Source organism: Pogona vitticeps, chromosome 2 (genome assembly GCF_051106095.1).
Source record: "Pogona vitticeps strain Pit_001003342236 chromosome 2, PviZW2.1, whole genome shotgun sequence".
NCBI classification, from domain to species: domain Eukaryota; kingdom Metazoa; phylum Chordata; class Lepidosauria; order Squamata; family Agamidae; genus Pogona; species Pogona vitticeps.
In genome coordinates this window covers 220,157,693-220,183,729 of record NC_135784.1, presented here as the reverse complement: position 1 = coordinate 220,183,729, position 26,037 = coordinate 220,157,693, and the positions used below count along the sequence as shown (strand labels likewise).

The following is a 26,037-nucleotide window of genomic DNA, read 5'->3' as shown; positions in this document are numbered from 1 at the left end:
TCTCTTTCCTTCCTAAGGTGGCTTCAGGTTTTCACCTGAACCAGCCGATAGTACTGCCATCGTTCTTTCTGTCCCCCACCTCTAGCCTGGAGCAGGCTCTCCACTCTCTGGATGTTAAGAGAACCCTTGCGTACTATGTCTCTCGCTCTTCTGCCTTCCTCTCAGCCCAGCATTTGTTTGTCTCCTTCCATGGACAGTCAAGGGGAACTCCAGTTGCGAGCAAACACGGGGCTCGAAAGCACACGTGAATGCCTGGACAGAGAGTAATCAGGAGTTTGCACACGCTAAAATAGGCTGAGTGAGTCCTGGAACTCAGCGAGCCGAGCTACAAGCCTCCTTCTTACAAGTCTGCGCACATAAGAACACCCTTGTACTCTCAGATATTACTGAAAGAAAAACATGTGGGCTTTGTAGTCCTTAGACTTAACTAGCACCACAGGCAGGACTCCTTAAGTATGCTAGGCCGAGGCAGCACTCTCAGATGACCCTAAGACAAGTGTACTGTTCAGGAAACCAATTGATTTTTATAATCATTATTTTATTAAAAAATAAGCATGTTTCTAGGTATCAAAACCAAACTAAGCCAAGGCAAGTAAATAAGCATTGTGTTATTTACAACTCTGTAGTGAGGCAAAGAAAACATGAAAAATAGAAGAGTGTTCAAAAACCTTACAAGAATACAAAAAGCCATTAAAAAGAATAACAATAGTTCCAGTCAAGTAATTCATCAGGAAAAACAAAATAATCCAAACATGTTATAAAAAGGCTATAGTCCTCAGTGATCCTGTAGAATAAAAATCCTGTACCAAAAAGAAAAATCCAGTAAATGTCCCATTGTCCTTAGAAAAGAAAAATCCAGTAAATTTCCCATTGTCCTTAGAAAAGTATAAGAGCATAGTCCATATGAAGTATTCCAAAAGTAAGAACCCATAGAGAAATAATTCATAGGAAATAGTCCTTAGGAAAAAGCCCATAGGTCCAAGGGTAATCCAGTATAGTATAAGGATCAGTCCATGTAAAGATTGGTCACGATAGACTTCAGGGTTGGTCATGAAAGACTGAAGAGTCACGAATGACATTAGAATGAGTCACGAATGACAATGTCCATAGGCAAAAAGTTCATTTTTCAAGAGTAACTGGCAAGGGCTTATCGTACCTTCCCACGATGTCATCCAATCAGAGTTTGTTACTAGGCAAACAGTTCTGTTGCACCACATGACTTCGTTCCCATACACACCAGATGTTATTTGGGTTATTGAGGTTTAGCAAAGAGTCACAACAATTCCCATCTATCTAATTACTCCGAGTTCTTTCTCAGGCTCTCAGAATAACATTCTCTCTGCTTGCACTAGCATACAAGCTGTTAGCATAGCATAGATACTTTATACAAAGAACAAGATGGAACCTCTCTTGCTTATTTCTTAATTACAAAACCCATATTCCTTACAAGATTTTAACTCAAAACCCCATCTCATCACACCAGTTACTCCACAGACAATTTCTTGGTGGATAGTCTCCATGATCGGCTTGGCTTATGAATTCCCCAAAATTCCCCTACCATGTACTGTATGAGCCAATTCTGCCAGAGCTATGGCTTCCTCTATGGCCTTCCTCAAAGGGGTGGACTTTACAGACATTTGTAAAGCAGCCATGTGGGCCACGCCATCCCCATTTGCAGCTCACTATCGCGTGGACATCCAAGCTAAAACCGAGGCTGCTGTTGGCCGTGCTGTACTGGCATCTGTTTGTTTGTTTGTTTGTTTGTTTGTTTAATTTATACCCCACCTATCTGGCCCACTGGACCACTCTAGGCGGCTTCCAAATATAAAATCAAATAATAAAACATAGAAAAATACATAATAATCAAACAAGAACAGCAGTAAAAATAAAAAGGAAAAGTTAGAAAAAATCAAGAGTTGGCTGGAGGGAAGGCTTGAATAAATAGCCATGTTTTTAATTGGGTTTTAAAGGTGCCCAGCGTGGGGGCCGCGCGAATTGCTGGAGGGAGATTGTTCCAGAGGCGAGGAGCCACCGCCGAGAAGGCCCGGTTTTGTGTCTTCTCCTTATGGGCCTCTCTCGGCGTCAGGCTCCTCAGCCTCACCTCCTGACTCGCTTGGGTGATCCAGGCAGACCTTGGTGGGAGGAGGCGTTCCGCCAAATATCGAGGTCCTAAACCGTTTAGGGCCTTATAAGTAAGCATTAAAACTTTGAAGTTGACACGGAAACAGATGGGCAGCCAATGCAATGCGGCCAGCGTTGGAGAGATGTGTTGATATTTTCTCACTCCTGTAAGGAGCCTGGCCGGCACATTCTGCACCACCTGAAGTTTCCGTGTCAGCCTCAAAGGCAGCCCCACGTAGAGCGCGTTACAGTGATCTAATCTTGAGATTACGAGCGCATGCACCAAGGTAGTGAGCGCCCCCACTTCTTTCATGACATCCCTCCACCTCATAGGTAAGCTTGTTAAACACCCATTAGTGTGCATTCACAGATACCACGAAGAAGGAGAAATGGTTACTTACCTGTAACTTTGGTTCTTCAAGTGGGCATCTGTGAATTCACACTTCTCGCCCTTCCTCCCCCCTAACTGTCACGTGTGCCTCATGGCATCTTCGCAGCGGCAGACAGTTCTATGGAACTGAAGCACTCAGTGCTGAGGCGGGGTTATAGCCAGCGTGAGGGAAGTCCCGGCACCATGTGCCTGAGCTCTAGAAGGTTCCAAGATCACTCTGTGCAGGTGCAAGTTAACATAAGTGTGAATTCACAGATGACCACTCAAAGAACCAAAGTTACAGGTAATTAACCATTATTTTCAGTAGGCAGTCTATGCTGTTTCTGATCTAAAATTCTTCTTCTTTTGTAATGATTACAAGACTTGAAAGGTAAAAATTTATATGTTTTGCAAATAATTTGAATCGGAAGTCCTCTTTGTTTTACTGAGGCAGAGGTAAACCAGTTGGTACTTTTTGGATATTCTATACTGCAGTTCCCACCAGCCTCAGCCAGTACAGTCATTGGCCAGAGATTGTAGGAAGTGCAGTCCAGAATATCTGGTGCAGTCCAGGTTGCTTGCCTTTGTGCTAAGCTGTTCTCTTGTCTCTGAAGCCAATTCTATTGCCTCTGTAGTTGGAGTTCTCTTATTATTTGAAACAACATAGCAGTGACCTTCTAATAGAATGAAATTAATTAACATACAGTTTAATTAATTAACGACGAATCCGCATAGCGACACGTTTTTTGCGATCGCTAATGTGATCGCATTGCGATGTTTTAGGTGGCAGAACATCGCATTGCGCTGATCGGTAAGTGTTTCACTTACCGATCTTCACATTGCGATGTTTAGAACAGTGGTTCTTAACCTTTGTTACTCGGATGCTTTTGAACTGCAACTCCCAGAAACGCCAGTCAGGACAGCTGGTGGTGAAGGCTTCTGGGAGTTGCAGTCCAAAACTCCTGAGTAACTCAAGGTTAAGAACCAGTGGTTTAGAAAACAGCTGATCGGCGGTTCCAAAATGGTCGCCGGGTGCAGAAAATGGCCGCCCGCAGCATTTTCGCGCCCTGCCCTCGCTTACCGAGGTGACGAAAATGGTGGCCAGATGGGGAATCTTCGCTTACCGGTGAGTTTTCCCCCCATAGGAACGCATTAAACATAGTTTAATGTGTTCCTATGGGGTTTTACGTTCCATATAGCGATGTTTCCGGATAGCGACGTTAATCCTGGAATGGATTAACGTTGCTATGCAGGGCACCACTATACATATGAGGTAAATCAGTAGAGAGCCACTTAATATTAATTTTCATTATTCTTATAAAACTAGATAAAACACACTTGATGAAATAGCTTACTTAATTTTACTTCCTTAAAGTAGATACTGTCTTAACCATGGATGTTATATTGAGATAGCCAAGGGTTTGGTCTTTAGGGAGTGATTATATCCCAAGGGACAACTGTATTGGAGCAGTGCTAATGTTTTCTGAAGTGTTTTAGGAAACACAACTATGTTTTCAATATCTACAAAACTGAATAGTAAGAGAATTTAGAGTGGTCGAGTAGAACAGATAGATGGGGTATGAATCAAAACAAACAAACAAACAAACAAACAAACCAGGGTAGGAAGCCTCCAGAAGTCCAAGAGCCAAAGACATACACCCCGGAGCTTGGAAAGCTATACTGGTTCCTTTGTCCTGTTTACACCCAATATATTTTGCTTTTTAAAAAGTCATTCTTGCACTGAGGAAGCTCCCTCGTGCTCTCTCTAGTGGCCCCAGTCTTAAAACAACATACAGTAATTTTTTTGAAGTGTGTGTGATTCCCACCCTCACCCCCAGGAATTGCCTTCAGTGATACCCAGAGAACAAAAGAGGAACTTTCCCATCCTTTTTTTTACAATATTTTTTTAAAACCTGGGTGGCAGGGATGTTGTGGTGTCATGTTGGGAGACTACACTTGGCCTACCCTGATTTAGCCAGTGGTAGTAATTTAAGAGACATACGTACAGTGGTGCCTCGCTTAACGAGCGCACCGTATAACGACGAATCCGCATAGCGATCCCTTTTTCGGGGTTTTTACGTTCCGTTTAGCGATGTTTTCACATAGCGAGGGTTAATCCAGAACGGATTAACCTCGCTATGCGAGGCACCACTGTACTAGTTTTATGAACTGTAAATTAAGAAATTCTGCCACTACCATCCTGCCTCTGCTATCAGGAGCTCTTGTGTAAGGGAAGTGCTAAGATCCTATGATACACGGTGGGCTGTCAAATCAATAAATCAATCCATTGTATTTATTCATTCATAGCAGGATTTCTGTGTTGAACTGTTGTACTTTCACTCTTACAGAGGAAGGTTCATTCAGTCTTCAGTAAGTCTGAACCTAACCTTTTTGGGTTCCCAGATGTTTTCTTCTACGTCTTGGTGCAGTTCTGTATGATAGTTTCTGTTAAAGCTACATCTTTAAAAATTTTCAGAGACAAATCTCTGTGTTTTTATATATTTTAGTCATTAATATAAGAATAGCAATAACGTGTGGTCCTGTGTATTTCACAGATTTTCAAAACTTGTATGTGACTGTTATGAATTATCTTTCAGAAAAAACAATAGAAATGAGAGATCTTTTCTTTCCTAATGTTTATACTTTTATGTGTTTGCAATGCCTAGTTATTATTGAAAATGTTTATCACTATTCTTTCCCATTGGACAGGATGCAGTGAACAAAATTCAAACAAAATCTGCAATTAAAATAGAATAAAACAACTGTATCTTTAGAATGATATGATATGAAGTAGGAGCCAAACATACATTACAATAAAATTTGTCAAGTGGCATTGGGCTTCTTCTTCGTGGTATCTGTGAATGCACACTAATGGGTTAATCTGTGCCTGTGCAGACCAGCCTTGGAACATTCCAGAACTCAAGCACATGATGCTGGGACCTCCCACAGGCTACCCTTAACCCCACTCCTGGCACTGAGTGCCTCAGTTCCTTTCTTGCCACTGCTGCAGCAGCACCTTATTAGGAACTTCCGTTGCTTCTTTTGAACATTTACCTTACCTTATCTTCTTGGACCTCCCTGGCTTGATTCGAAACGCTCAACGATTCTTCTTAACTGTGAGTTTGTAAAAGAAGAATAAAACCGGACTGTTAGTTCTGTCTATTAGCCATAGTGTTGTTTATGGCCGTTCCAGGCCTCTTCAAGAAGTGTGAGACCTGCCCCAATAAAATAGCCCTCTCCAATGGGTACTCCCGCTACTTGTTCTGCTTTGGAGAAGAAAATTCAACCCAGTATCTATGTAGTTTGCAAAAACTTTACCAAACCTGTTCTGATGTTGAGGCTTCAACATCTGTGCTCCTTTCTTTGGGAGAAGTCCTTATTTCCTTCTCAAGGAGCCCCCATGGAATCCTCCCAGGCAGTGGGGCAGTCCCCACTTTCAAGTTGGACACCTCCTTCGAAGACCCCAAAAACTCCTAAAATGGTGTCTAAGCCCCATGCTTCTTCTTTGGGTTCAAGATTGATGGCTATGATATCGACACCAAAGCCTCCCTCTGCTTCAGCCCTGAAGAAAAATAAGAAGGCACAAAAGTCTGGGCACACAGCGGGGATGATTTTGCTGTCGGCTTCGATACTGGATGTATCTTGGCGGGAAACAGTGTGCCTTAGCATACTGTCGGGGAACAAGGATGGTCTGCCCCCAGTGCTGGAGGCTTTGCCATCCCCAGATGCCAGTTACTCACCAGACTGGGCGAACACTATCCGGAATTGGTCTGAGTGACGGGCCTCCCCTTAGTTTTTCACCGGACCAATTTGCAGCATTTTTAAAATCTAAAGTGGAGGCCATCCGCCGGGAGCTGAGTCGAGCTGAGATGTCCAGAGCTCCGTCTTGACCGGTGACTCTCGATCTCTTTCAGCCTGTGACACCAGACACTGTGGACAAAGTCCTTTTCACCAACTGCAGGTGGTGCCGTCCTGTCCCTCCAGTGCTGCCTGGGGACGGTACTGCAATTGATGCAGGAAAATGGGCTGAGGCTGAACCCGGACAAAACGGAGGTTCTGAGGGTGGGTGCCCCCGGGGTTGGCGGCTTGGGTGACTTGTCGTGGTATGGTTAAACCGGCATTTGTTCCCTGAGATTCTGGAAAGACTTACTAAAAGAACAGCTGCAAGACATCACAGCTGTAGCTGATAAGAGACATTGTATATAAGGCAAAAACGCCAGTACTTGGTGTGGGTTAATGTTGGTGAAGAGTTACGTGTGTAGGAGTGTTCGTTTGCTGTTAACTGCTGTATATCTACTGTTATTTTCTACTACTACTGCTTATCATCTCAAGTAAAATACCTCTAAAGAAGGACTGACTTCGTTCATTGTGCTTCTTTCTGCTGGACATCTGCTAAATTCTTCAAACAAAACACAACAGGTTATGGGATCCAGCCTGCGCTTCTGAGAGCAGCAAAGCTTGAGAGCAGTGAGTAGCACTGAAGATAAAACAGCGACAGAGAATGTCGGACACAGATGAAGGACCAGGAATGTCTGGAGGAGCGGCAGCTATAACTCAACAGATAACTCCCTATCCTATATGTCGTTTAACTGAGACAAATTATGCAGCATGGTCTCATAAGATGCAACTGCTACTGAAAAGGGAGTCATTATGGTCCGTAGTAGAAGCAACACCCACCCCCTTGACTGGAGAAAATCTACAAAAGGATGAGAGGGCACAAGCTCATATTGGATTGAGCGTGGACGATGAATTGCTTGTGCACATACGAGGCTTGAACACAGCTAAACAATGTTGGGATGCACTTAAAGAAATCTACACACGCCAGTCTGTGGCCTCGAAAATAAGCCTGTCCAGACGCTTATACAACACAAAATTGGAGCCTGGAGGTGATTTACGAGCTCATCTTCGTCTCATGAAGAAAACGCTCAAAGATTTAGAGGACGTAGGAGTGAACATTCCAGAGCTACAGAAAGTACTAATTGTGCTAGGCTCGTTAGATAGCAGCTGGGACGTATTTGCTCTGACCTTGGAGGCGATTCCGGAGAGCACATTAACCCTTCCATATATCACCAGCCGACTGCTGGAAGAGGAGGAGAAACGGCGAGAGCACACACAGGAAAGGAGGAGGGAAAGAACCCATCCATCCACAGCAAAGACAACAGAGAAGGAAGAGGCACCACACGTGTATGCAGCACGAAGATGCTACTGTTGTGGTTCAACATCTCACGTTCAGCGCTACTGCAAGTCAAAAGAGTCAAGACGACGTGGGAAGACTGCAGGACGAGGCAAAGTAGCTGTGGTGAGAACACAAGATCCAGAGGAAGGACAATGGCTGATCGATAGTGGCGCCAGCTGTCACATTTGCTGTGACCCAACAAGGTACAAGAACTTGAAACCCTCCGAAAGGACTCAAGTAAGCTTAGCCAATGGAGCATCTGCAAAAGTTGAAGGGACTGGTAAAGTATATGTACCTGGGTTGCATGATGTAATATCTAACGTTTTATGTGTACCCTCACTCAAACAAAGCTTGTTAAGCGTATCATGCTTATTGCTAGAGGGATTCACAGTGCAATTTAAAGGAAAAACATGCAATATTACAAAAGGGGACAAGTGTATAAAGGTGCCAATGAGAGATAATCTCTTTATCCTAGAAGCCACTCCTAAGGCTGAGGTGGCAAGAGCATTGTGCACAAACAAAGAAACCCATAAAGCATGTGCACATCTATGGCATAATCGCCTAGCTCACATAAATTACAAATATATACAAAAAACAGCTGAATTGGCTCGTGGTATAAACGTGCAAGAATGTAATAAATATGTGGATTGTCACACCTGTAAGCAAGTAAAATCACGAAAAGCCCCTGTAAACAAGAAGAGTGACAGACAATCACAAAAACCTTTTGAATTGGTTCATGCAGATATAGTAGGACCATTCAAAGCCACGGTGGGAGGAGCAAAATATTTTCTACTAATAGTTGATGATTACTCTCGATTTACATTCTGTTACCTACTGAAAGAAAAGAGGGAAGCATTTCAAAAATTTAGAGATTGGGTTCATATGATAGAGCGCAGATTCAACCACAAGGTGGCGCAATTACAAACAGATAGAGGGGGAGAATTCATGAGCAATGCCATGAAATCCTGGCTTGAAAAGACAGGAATCCAACATAGGACTACTAACCCGTACTCACCAGCTGAAAATTCAGTTGCAGAAAGAAAGGCAGGAGTACTACAGATCATGAAAGATGCTTTACTAAATCAATCAAAGCTAAGTCAAGTATTCTGGGGGGAAGCACTGCAATGTGCTACACATTTGGTTAATAGGGTATATAGTAGATCTGTAGATAACATTCCATATAACTTGCTGTATGGGAAGGCACCAGATCTATCCTATATCAGAAGTTTTGGTGCTTATGCTTTTGTACATCTGCCAAAATCCCAAAGAAAGAAGGGAGCCTCTAAAACTCAAAAACTCATATGTGTTGGATATTCACCTTTCACAAAAGGGTATAGATTTCTAACTAAAGATAAGCGAAATATAGTGATTTCCAGATCAGCTAATTTCTGTGAACAGGAACTATTACCCCAAAGAGAGGAGAATTATTTTCCTACATCAGACATACCCCTCATATTGCAGGAAAGAGAAAATGAGTTGACAAAGCAACATACACCAGCAAAAACAGATAGTGAGGATGAGGAGCATAAACCTTTAACTCCTTCCATAACTCCAAAAGCTATAAAACAAGAAACAACACCGCCTATAGAGCGCAGCCCTATAGTACAGAGAAGAGAACTTCCACCAAGAACAACAAGGGGAGTACCACCCCAAGGATTCGTTGTAGGAGAAGCTGTAGCATATAATGTACAACTTGAACCCCAAAAATATGAGGACATTCTCGAATTACCAACAAGTGAAAGGAAAAAGTGGTTTGAAGCAATGCATCAAGAGATGCAAGCCATGAAAACACTCGGTGTCTTCACCACTTGTAATTTACCACCAGGAAAGCAAGCTATAGGTTGCAGGTGGGTATATAGAATCAAACCCCAGGAGGGAGCAGATCCCATATATAGGGCACGTTTAGTAGCAAAAGGATTCTCACAAAAGAAAGATATAGATTATGGGGAAATATTTTCACCTACGGTAGCAGCTCAGACCATTAGATATGTCTTAGCACTAGCAGCTCAAAGACAGTGGCATGTGCATCACTATGATGTACAGACAGCTTACCTGAATGCCACACTTGAGGAAACATTGTATATGGAACAAGCACCAGGTTTCGAGCTACCAGAAATAGGCATAGAGCAAAAGGTATACCAATTAAATCGCTCTATATACGGCCTAAAACAATCTGCTAGAAGATGGGCTCTACATCTAAAGGAAAAATTGGAAAGCTTGGGCTTTAAAGCCACAAAAGCTGATGCATGTTTATTCATAAAAGGTACAGGTACTAAACAAATAATAGTGATATGTTATGTTGATGACCTACTGATAATGAGTGCTGATATGAAGCAAATAGAACACACAGCAATAAACCTAAAGAAAGAATTTACTCTAAAAGCACTAGGACCAGTAAAGCAATACCTAGGAGTAGAAATAGAAATAATACCAAAGGGTTTTGCACTGCATCAAAATCAGAAAATTAAACAACTCCTAGAAACATGGAGGATGTCAGATTGTAAACCGGCTAGAACTCCTATGACTGTAGGAAGCCAAATTGCAGAAGAAAATACTGAACAATATCCTCATGTAGAACAATACAAATCATTGTTAGGAAGTTTGCAACACATAGCCTTATGGACAAGGCCTGACATATGTAATGCAATTAACATTCTAAGTAGATATTCAAATAATCCAAGCCACAAAAACTGGACAGATCTAAAGAGAGTGTTAAGATATCTAAAAGGCACAACAGATCTGAAACTTAACATTACACCAGTGGGTGAACTAACAATTAAATGTTATGTGGATAGTGACTGGGCAAATGATGCAGAAGATAGAAAGTCCACATCAGGTAATGCCATAATATTTGGAAACACTTTGGTAGATTGGTCAGTAAAGAAACAAGCATACCTAGCATTATCAACCTGCGAATCAGAATTTGCATCAATTTCACAACTATGTACAAGTCTGGTATGGATTAAACAATTGATGAAAGATTTGGGAATAGACCAAAATGATCCAATTACTGTATATGAAGATAATATGGCATGTATAAAATTAGCCAACTCTGAAAAGGTTAAAACAAGAAGCAAACATGTGGACATCAGATATCACAATGTGAGGCAAGCGGTACAAGAAGGGATAATTACCCTAAATTATTGCCCAACAGAAGAAAATCTGGCAGATATACTGACGAAGCCTCTGTCAGAACCAAAATTCATTAAAGGTGTACAAATGATGGGAATGAAATGAATATGTAATATGTATATGCCTAACAAATATGTAAAATGTACACTGTATAAATGAAATGTATATGTACAGTATACAATAACCAAATGAAGGTCTGTATACATGTAAAATTAAACTGTAAAACAATATATATATAAATAAGAACCAGAAACTCAGAGACAAATGGGAGGAGTGTCGTGGTATGGTTAAACCGGCATTTGTTCCCTGAGATTCTGGAAAGACTTACTAAAAGAACAGCTGCAAGACATCACAGCTGTAGCTGATAAGAGACATTGTATATAAGGCAAAAACGCCAGTACTTGGTGTGGGTTAATGTTGGTGAAGAGTTACGTGTGTAGGAGTGTTCGTTTGCTGTTAACTGCTGTATATCTACTGTTATTTTCTACTACTACTGCTTATCATCTCAAGTAAAATACCTCTAAAGAAGGACTGACTTCGTTCATTGTGCTTCTTTCTGCTGGACATCTGCTAAATTCTTCAAACAAAACACAACATGACTCTCTCTTGTTTGGGGCGGTGACCCTGGCCACGAAGAGTAGGGTTCGCAGCTTGGGGATTCAACTGGACCCGACGCTCACCATGGAAATGCAGGTGGTGTCGGTAGTCTGTACTGCCTTTTTCCATCTCTGGCGGATAGCCCAGCTGCGACCCTATCTCGACATGGGGGCGCTCACTACCTTGGTGCATGCGCTCGTAATCTCAAGATTAGACCACTATAACACGCTCTACGTGGGGCTGCCTTTGAGGTTGATGCGGAAACTCCAGGTGGTGCAGAATGCAGTGGCCAGACTCCTTAGTGGAGCGAGAAAATACCAGCATATTTCTCCTATTCTGGCTGCATTGCATTGGCTGCCCATTCGGTTCCGCATCAACTTCAAAGTTTTAATACTCACTTACAAGGCCCTAAACGGTTTAGGACCTCGATATTTGGCGGAACGCCTACTCCCACCAAGGTCTACCCGGATCACCCAAGCGAGTCAGGAGGTGAGGCTGAGGAGCCTGACGCTGAGAGAGGCCTGGAAGGAGAAAACACGAAATCGGGCCTTCTTGGCGGTAGCTCCTCGCCTCTGGAACAATCTCCCTCCAGAGATTTGCGCCCCCTCCCGCTAGGTATCTTTAAAAATCAATTAAAAACATGGATGTTTATTCAGGCCTTCCCTCCAGTCAATACTTGAACCTTTTCTTTTGGAGTAATAAATCAATTTTGGAAGTACGACACTGGAATTAAGAAGTAAAAATGAAGGGGGGGAGGTAACCTGTGGACTAAATGATAAATGGTTTTTTTTGGGTTTTGAGATATATATAATCACACAGAAAGTAATATAAGTAATTTACACTATGAGCAAGTTTGGCCAGAGGGGAAGCTAAAGGGTAGATAAACATATGTAGCTATAAACTTTATTAATAATAATAGATGCTTTGGTGTTTATGATATATATGCAGAGCTTAAATATGAGTGAATTACTATATTGGCAAGATTAGATATACAATGTTTTTCTTACCTGTAAAAGTGGGGATCCCTCAGAAATGTATTAAGCGGGCCAAGAGCTTCTGTGTGGTGAGGTGTGTGTGGTTAAGCCAATTTCATGATGAAATTAAAATTGTTGATGATAAATATCGGATAGAAGGATATGCAGGTGAAAGAATCTATAGAGATTTTACATCCTGGCTTACACGTGGAGCAAAGGAATATAATAAAAATGGGGAAAATACTTGCCGAATGTCTTAAATGGTTGATAAGTACAAGTAATGCCTAAATTAGATTACATATTCTGACCACAATTGTTTAGAAGGTACTGATGACAAACCAGAAACATGAGGATATTAAGTACTGCAATTCATGAACTACAGTTGGTTTACGCAATTAAGAGTGGCTTGAATATAAGATCAATACAGGTTTAAGTTTATATATTGACAATTTATGTACGTTAATTATTGGAGGCTATGTAGTCAGAATTATATATCAAATGGATTTGGCCCAAAGATTAAGTAGGGGAATATGGTACATGCAGTCAGTAATGTATGTTAAATGGATATATGGAAAATTTTCTCCCCGATTATGTGTTTTGTGTGTATTTTGTATGTCTGTTTGCGTCATTAATTAATAAAAAAGAAAAAAAAGAAAAATGCTTGAACCTTTTCTTTTTATTTTCTTTACTTATTCTTCACTCTATTTTTCCGTCTTGTAAATTGTTATTGGAAGATACTTATGCAATAATTCTTATGTTATTTTTATTAGTTTTTTTATATTGTATTGGAAGCCGCCTAGAGTGGTTGCAAGACCAGATAGGCGGGGTACAAATAAAACAAAATAATAAATAAATAGATAGATAGATAGATAGATAGATAGATAGATAGATAGATAGATAGATAGATAGATAGATAGATAGATAGATAGATAGATACATACATACATACATACATACATACATACATACATACATACATACATACATACATACATACATACATACATACATACTATGAGCATTTTTTACCTTGAGCCTGAGGATTTTGAGCAGGTCTATTCGAGGCTTTATAGAGCCGTCTGTCATTATCAATATAGTCGGCCTCATGATTATTAAGCTTCTATTCACCAACTGCGTCACCTTCTCCTCCACGGTATCGCTGATCTGAGGACCGGTTTCTTGAGCCTGAGGGCGGGCTTTACCCGCCTCTCCCACCTTGAACCCGCAAAAGGCCTATACCCCCGGATTATGCTTCTCCTACAGAGACAAAGCGTCCTTGCTAACTTATACTGGTCCTGGAGGGTGCCTTGAGGTCAGTGTCGGTGGTGGACCACATTCACTCTCTGGCTCACCATCCAGATAAAAGAGAGGGGTATGCACATGACGCCCATGTCGACACCGGAGCACACCCTCCAGCACAGTTTGAGAGGAATACTCTCCTTCCCTTGACCTGGCTCCTCTCAACTCTGACTCAATGCCTTCCGACATTGATGAGAAGTCCCCTCCGAATGTCCCTATACCAGGCTTGCATGTGGCTGAGAATCACACAGACACACCCGTCCATCTGAGGATTATACCTCCTACTCCCAATTAATACTTCACATTGTGAAGGTGTTAGATTTAGCTGTGGAGCAGCCGACGTCTTGCGAAGTCAACAAGGTTTACAAGGACATCACCCAAGATCAGACCCTTCCCCTGCGCCTTGGCTTCATCCCTTCCCTGTCGGACCTTATGAAGGAATCCTGGACCAAGCCCTCGTTCTCCTACCAGATCCCGAGGAGGGAAAACCATTATAAAACTTATGGGGATAATATGGACTTTATGTTAAAGCACTCTCTACCAAATTCCTTTGTAGCAGATGCAACACAGAAAGAGGTCATTCACAAAGAAGTCATTTGGCGTCAATTCCCAATAACAAGGGGGCAGGAAACTAGATGTCGTTGGCCGATGTATGTATTCTCTTGCCTCTTGAGTGTGGCCAACTACTTGGCCACCATGGGGGCATACCACTGGCATCTGTGGAACTCAGCCTTGCCTATTATGTAGGCTGCCACGGAAGATGTCCAGGCCCAGGGTCTGGCTTATCATCAGGAGACAATGGGCCTTGCTTGCCAGGAACACATTGCAGCAAAACACATCTTGGACACCACCTCTAAGCAACTCGCCACTGCAGTAACTTTGCGCCATCACACTTGGCTTCATTCAGTGGGTATTTCAGAAGATGCTAGGCCAAGCACTGAGGACCTGCCCTTCATTGAGGTGGGTCTATTCAACGATAAAATGACAAAATCCTTGACAATCTCCTGAAACTGAGAAAGACAGCTAGATCCTATTTTTCTCAACAGTATCCTAGGAATATCTGGCGTCATCCATTTCTGTCAAGGACCTTTCAAGACCATCGAGGCCTCAGAGTTCAGCTTTGGCATCTACATCCTTCCAGCAGGCTAGCAAGAAGCACCCAGGCCAACAGGCGCGCCACCTAGACTGAAAAGCCAGGCAGAACCTTTGACATTTCTCTCACACCAGCAGCCACAGACTCCTCCATTTGCCTCTCACCATTCCTGCAATCCTGGCATACCATCACTTCGGATTCTTGGGTCCTTTCTATCATAGCCACAGGCTATGCAATTGAATTGGACACTCCCTATCGCGGACTTCCTCAAAACTACGGCCCCCTCTCCTCCTTTGGAAGATGAAATACGTTCTTTGCTCCAGAAGGACACCATTGTACATCTAACCCATCCAGACATGGTACAGGGATTTTATTCCTGTTACTTCACCATTCCTAAGAAGGACGGGGGACTGCGTCCCATCCTCATTCTCTGCCATTTGAACTCGTATATCACTCCTCAGCGGTTCTGTATGGTCTCTCTAGGTGCCACCATCCAGATGCTTTGGCAGGGCATCTGATTTACAGTCATAGATCTCAAGGACGCCTATTTTCATATCAGCATCCATGCCGATCACCACTGGTTCCTCAGATTCTTGCTCAGTGGAGTGACATATGAATTCAGAGCCCTCCCCTTCAGGTTGTGCACTGCCCCATGGGTGTTCACAAAGTGTTTAGCCCTGGTGTCAGCATATCTTTGTCTCCAGGGGGTCACGTTTTTCCCTGGCCTCATTTATCTGGGGCGCCTTGGTATCAGCCCTTCAAGCTCAATGCCTGTTGGGTCTCTTGGCATCAATGATGGCCATTGTTCAGCACGCCCGTTTGAAAATGAGGTAGCTTCAGGCCTGGTACCTCTCCCTGTTTGATGTGGAGCTCAATCCTCCGACCAAACTCCTGGAGGTTATGGCAAAACTGGCCTCCCAGTTGTCCTGATGGAGTTGTCCGTTCAACCTCATGGTGGAAAGATCCTTTGGCTCACTGTCTCCATCTGTCCAGCTGACCACGGATGCCAGTCCAACTGGTTGAGGCTCACACCTAGGCTCTCTGACAATCCATGGTCTCTGGTCTCTGTCTGAAGCAAGTCTACACATCAGTCACCTCAAGCTCCTGGCAATAATCAAGGCCCTTTGGGCATTCAAACAACTTCTGGTTGGGTGGGTAGTTCAGATCGCAGCAGACAATACGATGGCTGTTTTCTATGTCAACAAGCAAGCGGTACCCACTCGCTCCCCCTGCTTTACCTAGCCATTGATCTTTGAGAATGGTGCTATATTTGGCACATTTACCGGTGGTGGTCCATGTTGCTGCCTAGGGGAATGTCCTAGCAGACTACCTGAGCAGGCTTTAGGCTTTTCCCATAAGTGGGCACTCCACAACACCATCTTCTATCACCTATGTCATTGTTGGGGCACTCCGCAGGTAAACATCTTTGCATCATAGGAAATACAGCCGCTACTGATCCCGGGCAAGAGTAGGTCATCGCTCCCGGGGACACCTTCATGACCAGCTGGTTGATGGGTCTCCGCTACATGTTCCCACCAATTCTGTTGATGCAGAAGATGGCAATCAAAATCTGTCAAGACAACACAAATGTCATCCTCATCGCCCCTTGGTAGCCTCACCAGCTGTGGTTCTCTGTGCTTCACGAGAGAGCAACAGAGTACATCCATCTACCATCAATTCCCCACCTGTGGACCCAGTATCACGGCAAAATCTTTCATCCAGACTTGGACTCTCTCCAACTGAGAGTGTGGAGGCTTCCCCCTCTATAGCTGAGGTTCTCAGCCATGCGTGTAAGCGCTCTACTACTTTGACATATTCCTACAAATGGAATGCTTTCTGCAAGTTTGCGTCTTCCCTCGCTTACCTATAAACACAGAAAACACAGTTCTCCCGTTCATGCTTTCCCTGTTTTGGCGTGGCCTCTCCCACTCCACCCTAAAGGTGTATATGGCTGCCATAGTGTCCCACCAGCCACGCTCTTCTGACGCAGTATCTCTTTTTCGCCACTCTACTCTGAAACAGTTTTTGCGGGGGCTGAAGTATTTGCGCCCAGCATAGAGACCTCTTACTCTGCAATGGTCCCTTAAACTTGTCCTGAGTCACCTTATGAAGCCTCCATTTCAGCCTTTAGCTTTGGCATCAGAGCAACTCCTGATCCTAAAGACCGCCTTTCTCCTTGCCATCACTTTGGCACATTGGGCAGGGGAGTTGGCGGCCCTAAGGGTGGGCCCGCCTTTCCTCCAATTCCACCTGGACAAGGTGACTCTTTCCCCGGATCTCTCCTTTCTTCCCAAGGCAATGTTTTATTTTCATTTAAACCAGCCCATCGTGCTTCCCACTCTTTTCCAGCACCTACCTCACCTTCGGAATGGGCATTACACTCCATGGACATCAAGTGAGCTCTCTCCTATTATGTGGCTTGCACTTCTTCTTTTCGCACTTCAAAGAGACTCTTTGTAGCCTTCCAAGGCACTTCGAAGGGAGCACCAGTCACCTGCCAGACCATCTCCAGATGGGTCGTTTCTGCCATCCGACTGGTGTACAAGCTGTCTCGGGTACCATTACCAGACATGGTTAAAGCCCACTCGATAAGAGCCATTGCTTCTTTGACGGCATTCCTCAGAGGGGTGGACCTCACTGACATCTGTAGAGCCATCACCTGGGCTACACTGTCAACCTTCGCATCCCACTACCGTCTTGATGTCTGAGCCAAGGCTGAAGCCGTGATGGGTTGTGCTGTCCTGGCTTCTGTGCTCTCGTAACATCCCTCCTCTGGGTAAGTCAGCTTGCTAGTCACCCATTAGTGTGCATTCACAGAGACCACAAAGAAGAAAAAGAGGTTACTTACCTGTAACTCTGGTTCTTTGAGTGGTCATCTGTGAATTCACCCTCTCTGCCCTTCCTCCCCGCTGTCCGTCGCATTTCCATGTTGTGCAGCGGCAGACGGTTCTACGGAACTGAGGCACTTGGTGCTGGGGGCAGGGTTAAGGGCAGCGTGTGGATTTGTATTATTTTTTATGTAAAAAAATCCAGGGACTTAATTATCATGTATGGTGGGCATGTGAAAAAGCAAAAAATAAAAATAAAAAAAAATGGTTACAGGTTTGGGAAATGTCACAAGAAATCATTCAGCAAAAACTAAGTTTTGAACCGGAAATATTACTACTGAACATAATGCCAGAAATTGCTAAGAAAATAAAATATCATCTACTTTGTGTATTTAGTGCAGCTAGGTTACTCTGGGCCCAAAAATGGAAGAGTGGAGAAACACCAGCAATGAATGAGCTATTAAAGAAGCTACTGGATGTTGCAGAATTAGACATGCTTTCAGAGGCACTATGGGATCAACTGAGACACTTTGTAAAGGAAAGGTGATATATAATTGGGCCCAGGAAAATACAGGAACTAAGGGGAAGAAATAGTTTATGGAGAATCAGTGTGCACTAGAATCTTTTGATGATATTTAGATGTCTAGACGATGGCAAAATTTCTGATCTATATGTGTAGTATGGATATTTAGTTCTGATGTTTTGTTATTATTTAGTGTTATTTCTGTTTGGTTTTAGTTTTTGGTTCTGTATGTATGTATGTATCAAATAAAAACACTATTAAAAAACCCAAAAGGGTAGTGTGTGGGATGTCCCGGCACCATGTGCTTGAGCTCTGGAATGTTCCAAGGCTGCTCTGCTCAGGCGCAGATTAACCCAGTGCTGTGAATTCACAGATGACCACTGGAAGAACCAGAGTTACAAGTAAGTAACTTCTTTTTCTTTATGATTTCTAATACTACTCTTTGCAGCCCACATAAATTCCTCCATTTGTCTTATAAATTTTCTTATCTTAGCTGCACCATCTTATATTTATTTCACATTATAATTACAGTAGGACCTCTATATCTGCTCTGGATTAAGCCCCTGTGGATACTGAAAACCGCTGATAATAGGAGACACTATTATTTTCACATGTGTTACCAGAACTGGCTACCAGAGAGTGCCAGAGACCATGCTAGGTATTCTTCACTAACAAGTACAGTGGACCCTCTACTTAAGGAATTAATCCGTATTGGAATGGTGGCTGCAAGTCGAAAAGTCTGTAAGTCGAATCTCCATTGACCTACAATGCACTGAAAACCGATTAATCCCATAACCAGTGGTTTTTATTCTATTTTTATTCCATTTTGGGTTTTTTCTGGTCTGTAAGTCGATTCTCTGGCTGCAAGTCGAATCTAAATTTTGCAGCCAGAGAAGTCTGTAACTCGAAAAGTCTGTAAGTCGAGCCGTCTGTAAGTCGAGGGTCCACTGTATTCATATCATGTTTTCTGGCTCCCTTTGGCAGCTAGTTTCTGGTAATAGATGTGAAAATAGTTTTTCTGGTTTTTTTTTCTTTTAATATTTTTAATATTTCCAAACTGTGGATAAGTAAAACTGAGGATACTGATCTTGTGGATACAGGGGTCCTACTGTACATTTGTTTTGCACCAAAGTGAAAGGTAGACTAAAAGATTTACAAAATAGTATTCCAGTTAATTCACAGCAAAAACATGTTGCTTACATGGCAAACTACAATTCATTACTTGATTCTAAAATGCCACATTTCTTATATTTGATATTTAACTGTGCTGCGCTTCTGCAACCCACTTGTCTAAGCTATTCAGTGTTTTCAAACAGTGGATGTGTAATAATTGCACAACAGCAATTATTAAACCACAGCTGTGGATCATTTGAATGCAATAATGAATTAGTTATTGTATGGTGGTGGCAGGCAATTCTGTTCCTGCTTTGATGTTTCACAATCACTCATGTTGCTTGATATTATGTAGTATCCATCAACATTTTAATACATGGGTTTCATTTCATTTTTCCTTCAGATGATATTTCCATTTCAGTGGCAGTGTCCCTACATCCCCCTCTGTCCTTTGTCTCTGGCAACGGTGCTCAGTGCTCCTCTCCCATTTATAGTTGGAGTTGATTCACGGTACTTTGATCTGTATGACCCACCACAGGATGTTGTTTGTATTGACTTAGACACAAACATGGTGTACATGTAAGTGTTTTTTTTAGTTTTTGTTGATATCTTTTGTCTTTATATATGTGAGTTTTAAGAGTTTTAATATACAGTTTGAATGTCTTTATTTTATTCATTTTATCCAATCCTTAGGTATGCATTAGATCAAAATATTATTAAGGTTATATTAGTATTAGTACATTGAGCTGTCTTGTTCTTTGTTTGTCTTGTTTGTTGTTGCCCTTTCATTGTAATTCCTTGCATGATAACCAGAGGTCGGGGACCAGCTTGAAAGAAAGGTCTATTTTTACAATTTGGTTGCAGGGGGTGGTGGGGAAAACTCCAGAAACCTGGTATGTGTGAAATCTCCTTCAGATCTTGAATACATAAACAGGAAAAGTCAAATTCAATAGCAGATATGTGAATGTTGTTTGTTTGTTTATTCTGCTTTCTCCCAGTGAGGGGAGCAGTGGTGACTCACAATGATTCAAACAAGTCAGACTAAAAACAGAAAGGAAATACCCATTAGATGTTGTTGCACACCCCCAGCTCCCCTGTTTGTTTTCCCTAACACCCAGGTTCGCCTTTGGGCACGACTTTTTCTTTTCTTTCTTTTTACGCTGCCACCAGAGGATATTCTCCTTGCTGTACCAAATATGAATACTGAATCAATGCTGTCAAATATAACAATATTTATTTAAGGATTTGAAGGTGAAACATATAAGGAAAATCATGGATGTTCTTGTAGTACAGTGGTGCCTCGCATAACGAGTGCCCCGTTTAACGACGAATCCGCATAGCGATGCGGATTTTGTGATCGCATTGCGATGTTTAAATAGGGAAAACATTGCATTGCAATGATCGGTAAGCGTTTCGCTTACCGATTTTCGCATTGCGATGTTCTAAAACAGCTGATCGGCGGTTCCAAAATGGCCGCTGGGTAAACAAAATGGCCGCCCACAGCGTTTTTGCGCGGTTTCCTCGCTTACCGAGGCGGCGAAAATGGCGGCCATATGGAGGATTTCCGCTTAGCGGTGAGTTTATCCCCCATAGGAACGCATTAAACGGAGTTTAATGCATTCCTATGGGGTTTTTATTTCCGTATAGTGATGATTCCGGATAGCGACGTTTTTCCTGGAACGGATTAACGTTGCTATGCGGGGCACCACTGTATTTATTCATTAAACGTGCTTTGGATTTCAGATATGCTTACTTATGTAGGATTCACTTTAATCACAGTATTACAACATTCAAACTGTTTATTTAATTCTTATTTTTTATTTATTTATTTATTTATTTATTATTTATTTATTTATTTATTTATTTATTTATTTATTTATTTAATTTATATGCCGCCCACTCTACCCAGAGGTCTCTGGGCGGCTTACAATAATTAAAATTCAATACAATAAAATGACTAAAATACAATTAAAATACAATTAAAATTGCCATCATCAGGACCCACAGTTGTTATTTCAATTAAAAGCCTTCCGGAACAGGAAGGTTTTGATCTGGCGCCGAAATGTCATCAACGTCGGCGCCAGACGAATTTCAGTTGGGAGGGCGTTCCATAGTCTGGGGGCAGCTGCCGAGAAGGCCCTTTGTCTACAAGCCATCCCTCTTACCTCTTTGAGGGATGGCTCTTTCAAAAGGGCCCCCTGGCTAGATCTTAACTGCCGGGTAGGCTCATATGGAAGGAGGCGGTCCTTCAAGTATCCAGGGCCCAAGCCGTTTAGGGCTTTATATGTCAAAACAAGCACTTTGAATTGGGCCAGGGCAGCAACTGGTAACCAATGTAAATTGAACAGAATCAGCTTAATGTGATCTCTAGCAGCTCCACCACTCACCAGCCGCGCAGCTCGATTGTGGACCAGTTGCAGTTGCCGGACCGTTTTCAGAGGCAGCCCCACGTAGAGCACATTGCAATAATCTATACGGGATGTTACCAGTGCGTGTGTAACTGTCATGAGACTCCGCTCGTCCAGGTAGGGCCGTAGCTGGTATAATTTCCGCAGCTGAAGGAAGGCGCCTCTGGCCACCGAGTCCACCTGGGCTTCCAAAGTTAGACTGGGATCCAGGAGCACCCCCAGGCTGCGGACCCTGTCCCTTAGGGGGAGTGTAACCCCATTCAGGGCAGGGAAATGGCCCTCCAACCTGTCCGGCGAAGCACCCACTAACAGCACTTTCGTCTTGTCTGGATTGAGTTTCAATTTATTAACCCTCATCCAGTCCATTATCAGGTCCAGACATGAGTTCAGCTCAGAAACCGCCTCACCTGGATTGGTGGAAAACGAGAGGTAGAGCTGAGTGTCGTCAGCATATTGCTAACTCCTCAGCCCAAACCTCCTGATGACCTCTCCCAGCGGTTTCATGTAGATGTTAAACAGCATTTTATTATTACTTTTACTTCTTCAGTTATCAAACACACCAACTTTCCAAGTTCTTGTTACCAAGGCGCAATGAAACTAAGTTTTAACTTTGTTTGAATGTACAATGATTATAAAATAGGTAAAGGTAAAAGTTCCCCTTGACAATTTCTGTCCAGTCGTGTTCGACTCTAGGGGGCGGTGCTCATCCCCGTTTCCAAGCCATAGAGCCAGCGTTTTGTCCAAAGACAATCTTCCGTGGTCACATGGCCAGTGCGACTTAGACACGGAACGCTGTTACCTTCCCACCGAGGTGGTCTCTATCTACTTGCATTTACATGCTTTCGAACCGCTAGGTTGGCGGGAGTTGGGACAAGCGACGGGCGCTCAGTCCGTCGCGTGGATTCGATCTTACGACTGCTTGGTCTTCTGACCTTGCAGCACAGGCTTCTGCGGTTAAGCCCGCAACGCCACCACGTCCCATGGTATGAAATACCATAGCTTAAATGTAAAATGATTATAAAATAATTATGCCTTACCATTGCTCGAATGTAAAACGATTATAAAATGATTATGCTTTATGCCAGTGAAGCTGAATTGGTAGTCGTAACCCCTACCCCTCCCGCTTGGAGAACTCTGACACAGCCTGCTTTGTAAGCTTTGTGTGAATTTTCTATTCAAGGCCAAGCTTGAATAACAATGTATTTAATTAACAGCGCCTTCAGGCAGGCAACAAAGACTAACTACCCTAACTCAGATAGCCCATAATCCATCATTAAAAGATAAGCAGATGTTTCCAAATACACAAATGGGTCACACTAATACACAATTTATTAACTCCTCTAACTCACAGGTCCAAAGGGAGATCTTAGAGATATAATTTAGATATTTTCTTACATCTAGTGGAATGACCCAACACGGGTACTTATTAACCAATGAGCTTTAAGATTAGGGTTCAAGGGACCAATAAGGGGACGCTGTGCTTATTGTACTTTGTGTAAGAAACTTATAAAATGCTTTACCAAATGTATGATGGGGCTCCCGGTCCGCCTTTTTAGGAACGAGGCCCAGTTATATGTGTTTGAATAAAATTGGCTTACATATAGACTGAATTGATGCACTGTCTTTATCTGTTATTCCCTGCCGGAGAATTGAAACCAAAAATTGGGTGCTAACAAGAACAAGAAATGTAGGAGCAATATTTAAAATAAGAGAAGCCTGTTACTGTCTTGCCTCTTGGACAAGACCTCTTCATAACCCCTAACTGGTACCCAAGATCATTGCATATTGCTTCACTGTTTCTTTTGTTTCCATGTATAAATTTGGTACAGTATAGACAGGCTTCTCTATGATGGTCCAGCAGATATTGCTGAATGACAGATTGAATTTTTCTCGACCATTGACAATGACAGAGATTAATGCAAGTATGCATGCAGTAAAAGCTGTTATAGGTTATGTGTAGAGATGGGCACAAACCTTGCCTCCTCAGCTGGATCTCCCACTCAGCAGCCAGTGTGCTCTCCTTTCCTCCTCTTTGGCTGTTTGACCAGTCTTCGGCAGGAGCACTGGCTTTTTTGCCCCACGTCCTTGGCTGATCACCCACTCAGACAAGGAAGCAGGACAGGCAGACATGTGTTCCTGCTAGGGATTGGTTGAACAACCGAAGAGGAAGAGTGGGTCATTAGCTGGGGAGGCGGGAGAAGAGAACAAGTAGCATCTGTGGTGCTATGTGTATGAACTGGCATGAACCTCTGAACTGAGGTTCGTGCCCATCTCTAGCTATGTGCTGTCAAGTTGGAACCAACTTATAGTTACTCTAATAAAGGGTTTTCCATTTAAGTTTGCAATAAGCATTAAAAGTGAAGGAGTGGTTGTACCTCCCCAGGTCTCCTCTAAGTTCTGGTCCATCAGTTTATCCATTATACCACAATGGGCATCCACAGCAAAATCTAGACAGCCATAGCAAAATCTAGACAGCCACTGATATCCCATCTAAACCATAATTTACTTTTTTGGTAGTCAGAATTGTGGAACTAATTAATTTTGAAGAGAAAACAATGAAATGTATTTCTGGAAAAAAGAAATACTATTTGCAACAATGACTTTGTTCTAAGACTCATGAGAGGAATGCGAATCCCACAGATTTCTCCACTGCAGACTCCCATATCCTTTAAAGAGCTCTTGAAATTGAGGGACTTTCTAACAATTTCCAGTGGAATGCAGTTAACATAGTGTTGGTTGTTGTAAGTTTTTCAGGCTGTTTGGCTGTGTTCTGAGTGTTTTTCTTCCTAACATTTCACCAATCTTTGTGGCCGGCATCTTAACATAGTGTGTCCCCAGATGTTCTTGGACTAAATCTCCCAGAAGCCTTCACCAGTAGATGTGCTGGCCAGCATATCTGGGAGCTGTAGTCTAAGAACATATGGGGATGCAAGGATGGGAACCACTGAGTTCCCAGAAAATAAACTGCTTCTTGGGATCTCTTTTGGGCTTGATGAATATTCCTGTGTGTTTTCTATTAGGTGCTAAGGAGTACCTTATTGGAAACAAATACTGAGATTGTAAAAGTATTTAATGTGTGATCAATAATGTGATCAAGAGAAGCTGAAAGAGAAAATAAAAAGGTTTATTGTTTCATTCTTATTTAAATGAAATGTAGTTTCATTTAAATAGAATCTTGTTATACACTATTAAGGTAGAGAATTGTGTATTCCTTTTAAATGTATTTTTAAATTCCTGTTGATGAATTCACTTCACTTTTCACTTCTCTTCCTCAAATGGAGGAAGGCAGTGAGTGAGCCAAATGTTAGTTCTCTTAAACCAACAAAAGTCGTATGAGCCCTCTGAGATCCTGTATTTGTTTGAATCTAATTGCTTTGCATGAACTAGGCGATTCCATGTTCAAATGTAATCAGTATCAGTATCATCTTTCTGCATTGATGTGAGAGGGAATGGGCGTGGTACATGAGCCATAAAACTATTCACGCACAAAGGCTGCCTTAGCAATTAAAAAAAAATCTAAAGACCATAATATTAAAAATAATCATTTCTGAGGGGTTCTTCTTTCCCCTTACTCTTTTCACTGTTAATTCTCTTCTTCTAGCTGCTTCAAAACCTCCATTTGAAATCATCAAATTGTTCTTAAATTTCACTGAAATGCTATCTTCAGAAATATTTGCAGAAACTCTGAAGATAAAAGATCTTGAAATTGAAAGCTGATTCTTCTCCCATATTGGAACAGCAGGTTTGTTAGAATTACCAGGACCCCGCATGACAGGATACATAACAAAGTCTGGCTGGTTTTCACAATAAAAAATCTTGGAAAGCTGCCAATGTTGACATAGTGTTTTTCCTTTCATATTCCTTAATTGTACTTCCAGAATATGAACATTTTCTCTCACTTGTGTATTTCAGCCAATTTCCTTTCTTTGTGTTAGATTTTCATACAGTGACAGGGAGAGAAGGGCAAAATTTGAAAAATACTATGGTATTGCAGAGCTATGCACAGCAGACAGTTCACAACTATGAACAGTTGTGTGGTATAAGTTTTCTTTTTTCTTCATGTAGCACTTTGCTTTTCCATTGCTTGAGGAAAGTATAGTCTACCACAGGGGTGAGCAATTAATTTCTGTAGGAGGGGGGGCACATGAAAAATCTGAACTGTGTTCGGGGCCGAACCAACTTTACTTAAAAATAAAATGAAATAGTAATGTTATGATTGTTTTTATTTTAAACTTATTAATCTTCACAAATACTAAAGAGTTTTTTTGCGATATGTTAAAGATAAGTAACTGATCAAGTTTAGATGTTCAACTTGTTCAGTGAGAGAAATCCAGTCTCTCTTGGGGTTGAACAAGTGCTTCAACTGGAGCAATGACCAGCGGGCTGGACAGGAGCGGCTCACG

At 42.3% G+C, this 26,037-nt stretch overlaps 1 protein-coding gene across 10 annotated transcripts in view; it reads left to right on the top strand.

Moving 5' to 3' along the window:
- DENND4C (DENN domain containing 4C) overlaps positions 1–26,037 on the top strand; it is a 202,377-nt gene that overhangs the window by 68,237 nt on the left and 108,103 nt on the right. For 9 of the 10 annotated variants that reach the window (XM_020790381.3, XM_020790378.3, XM_020790382.3 and 6 more), the window contains one exon: positions 19,630–19,805. The exons of the other annotated variant lie outside the window; for it this stretch is intronic. In XM_020790381.3, coding sequence (XP_020646040.3) covers positions 19,630–19,805 — 176 coding nt within the window. The remainder of the gene's footprint in view (positions 1–19,629; positions 19,806–26,037) is intronic. 10 annotated transcript variants of the gene reach the window in all.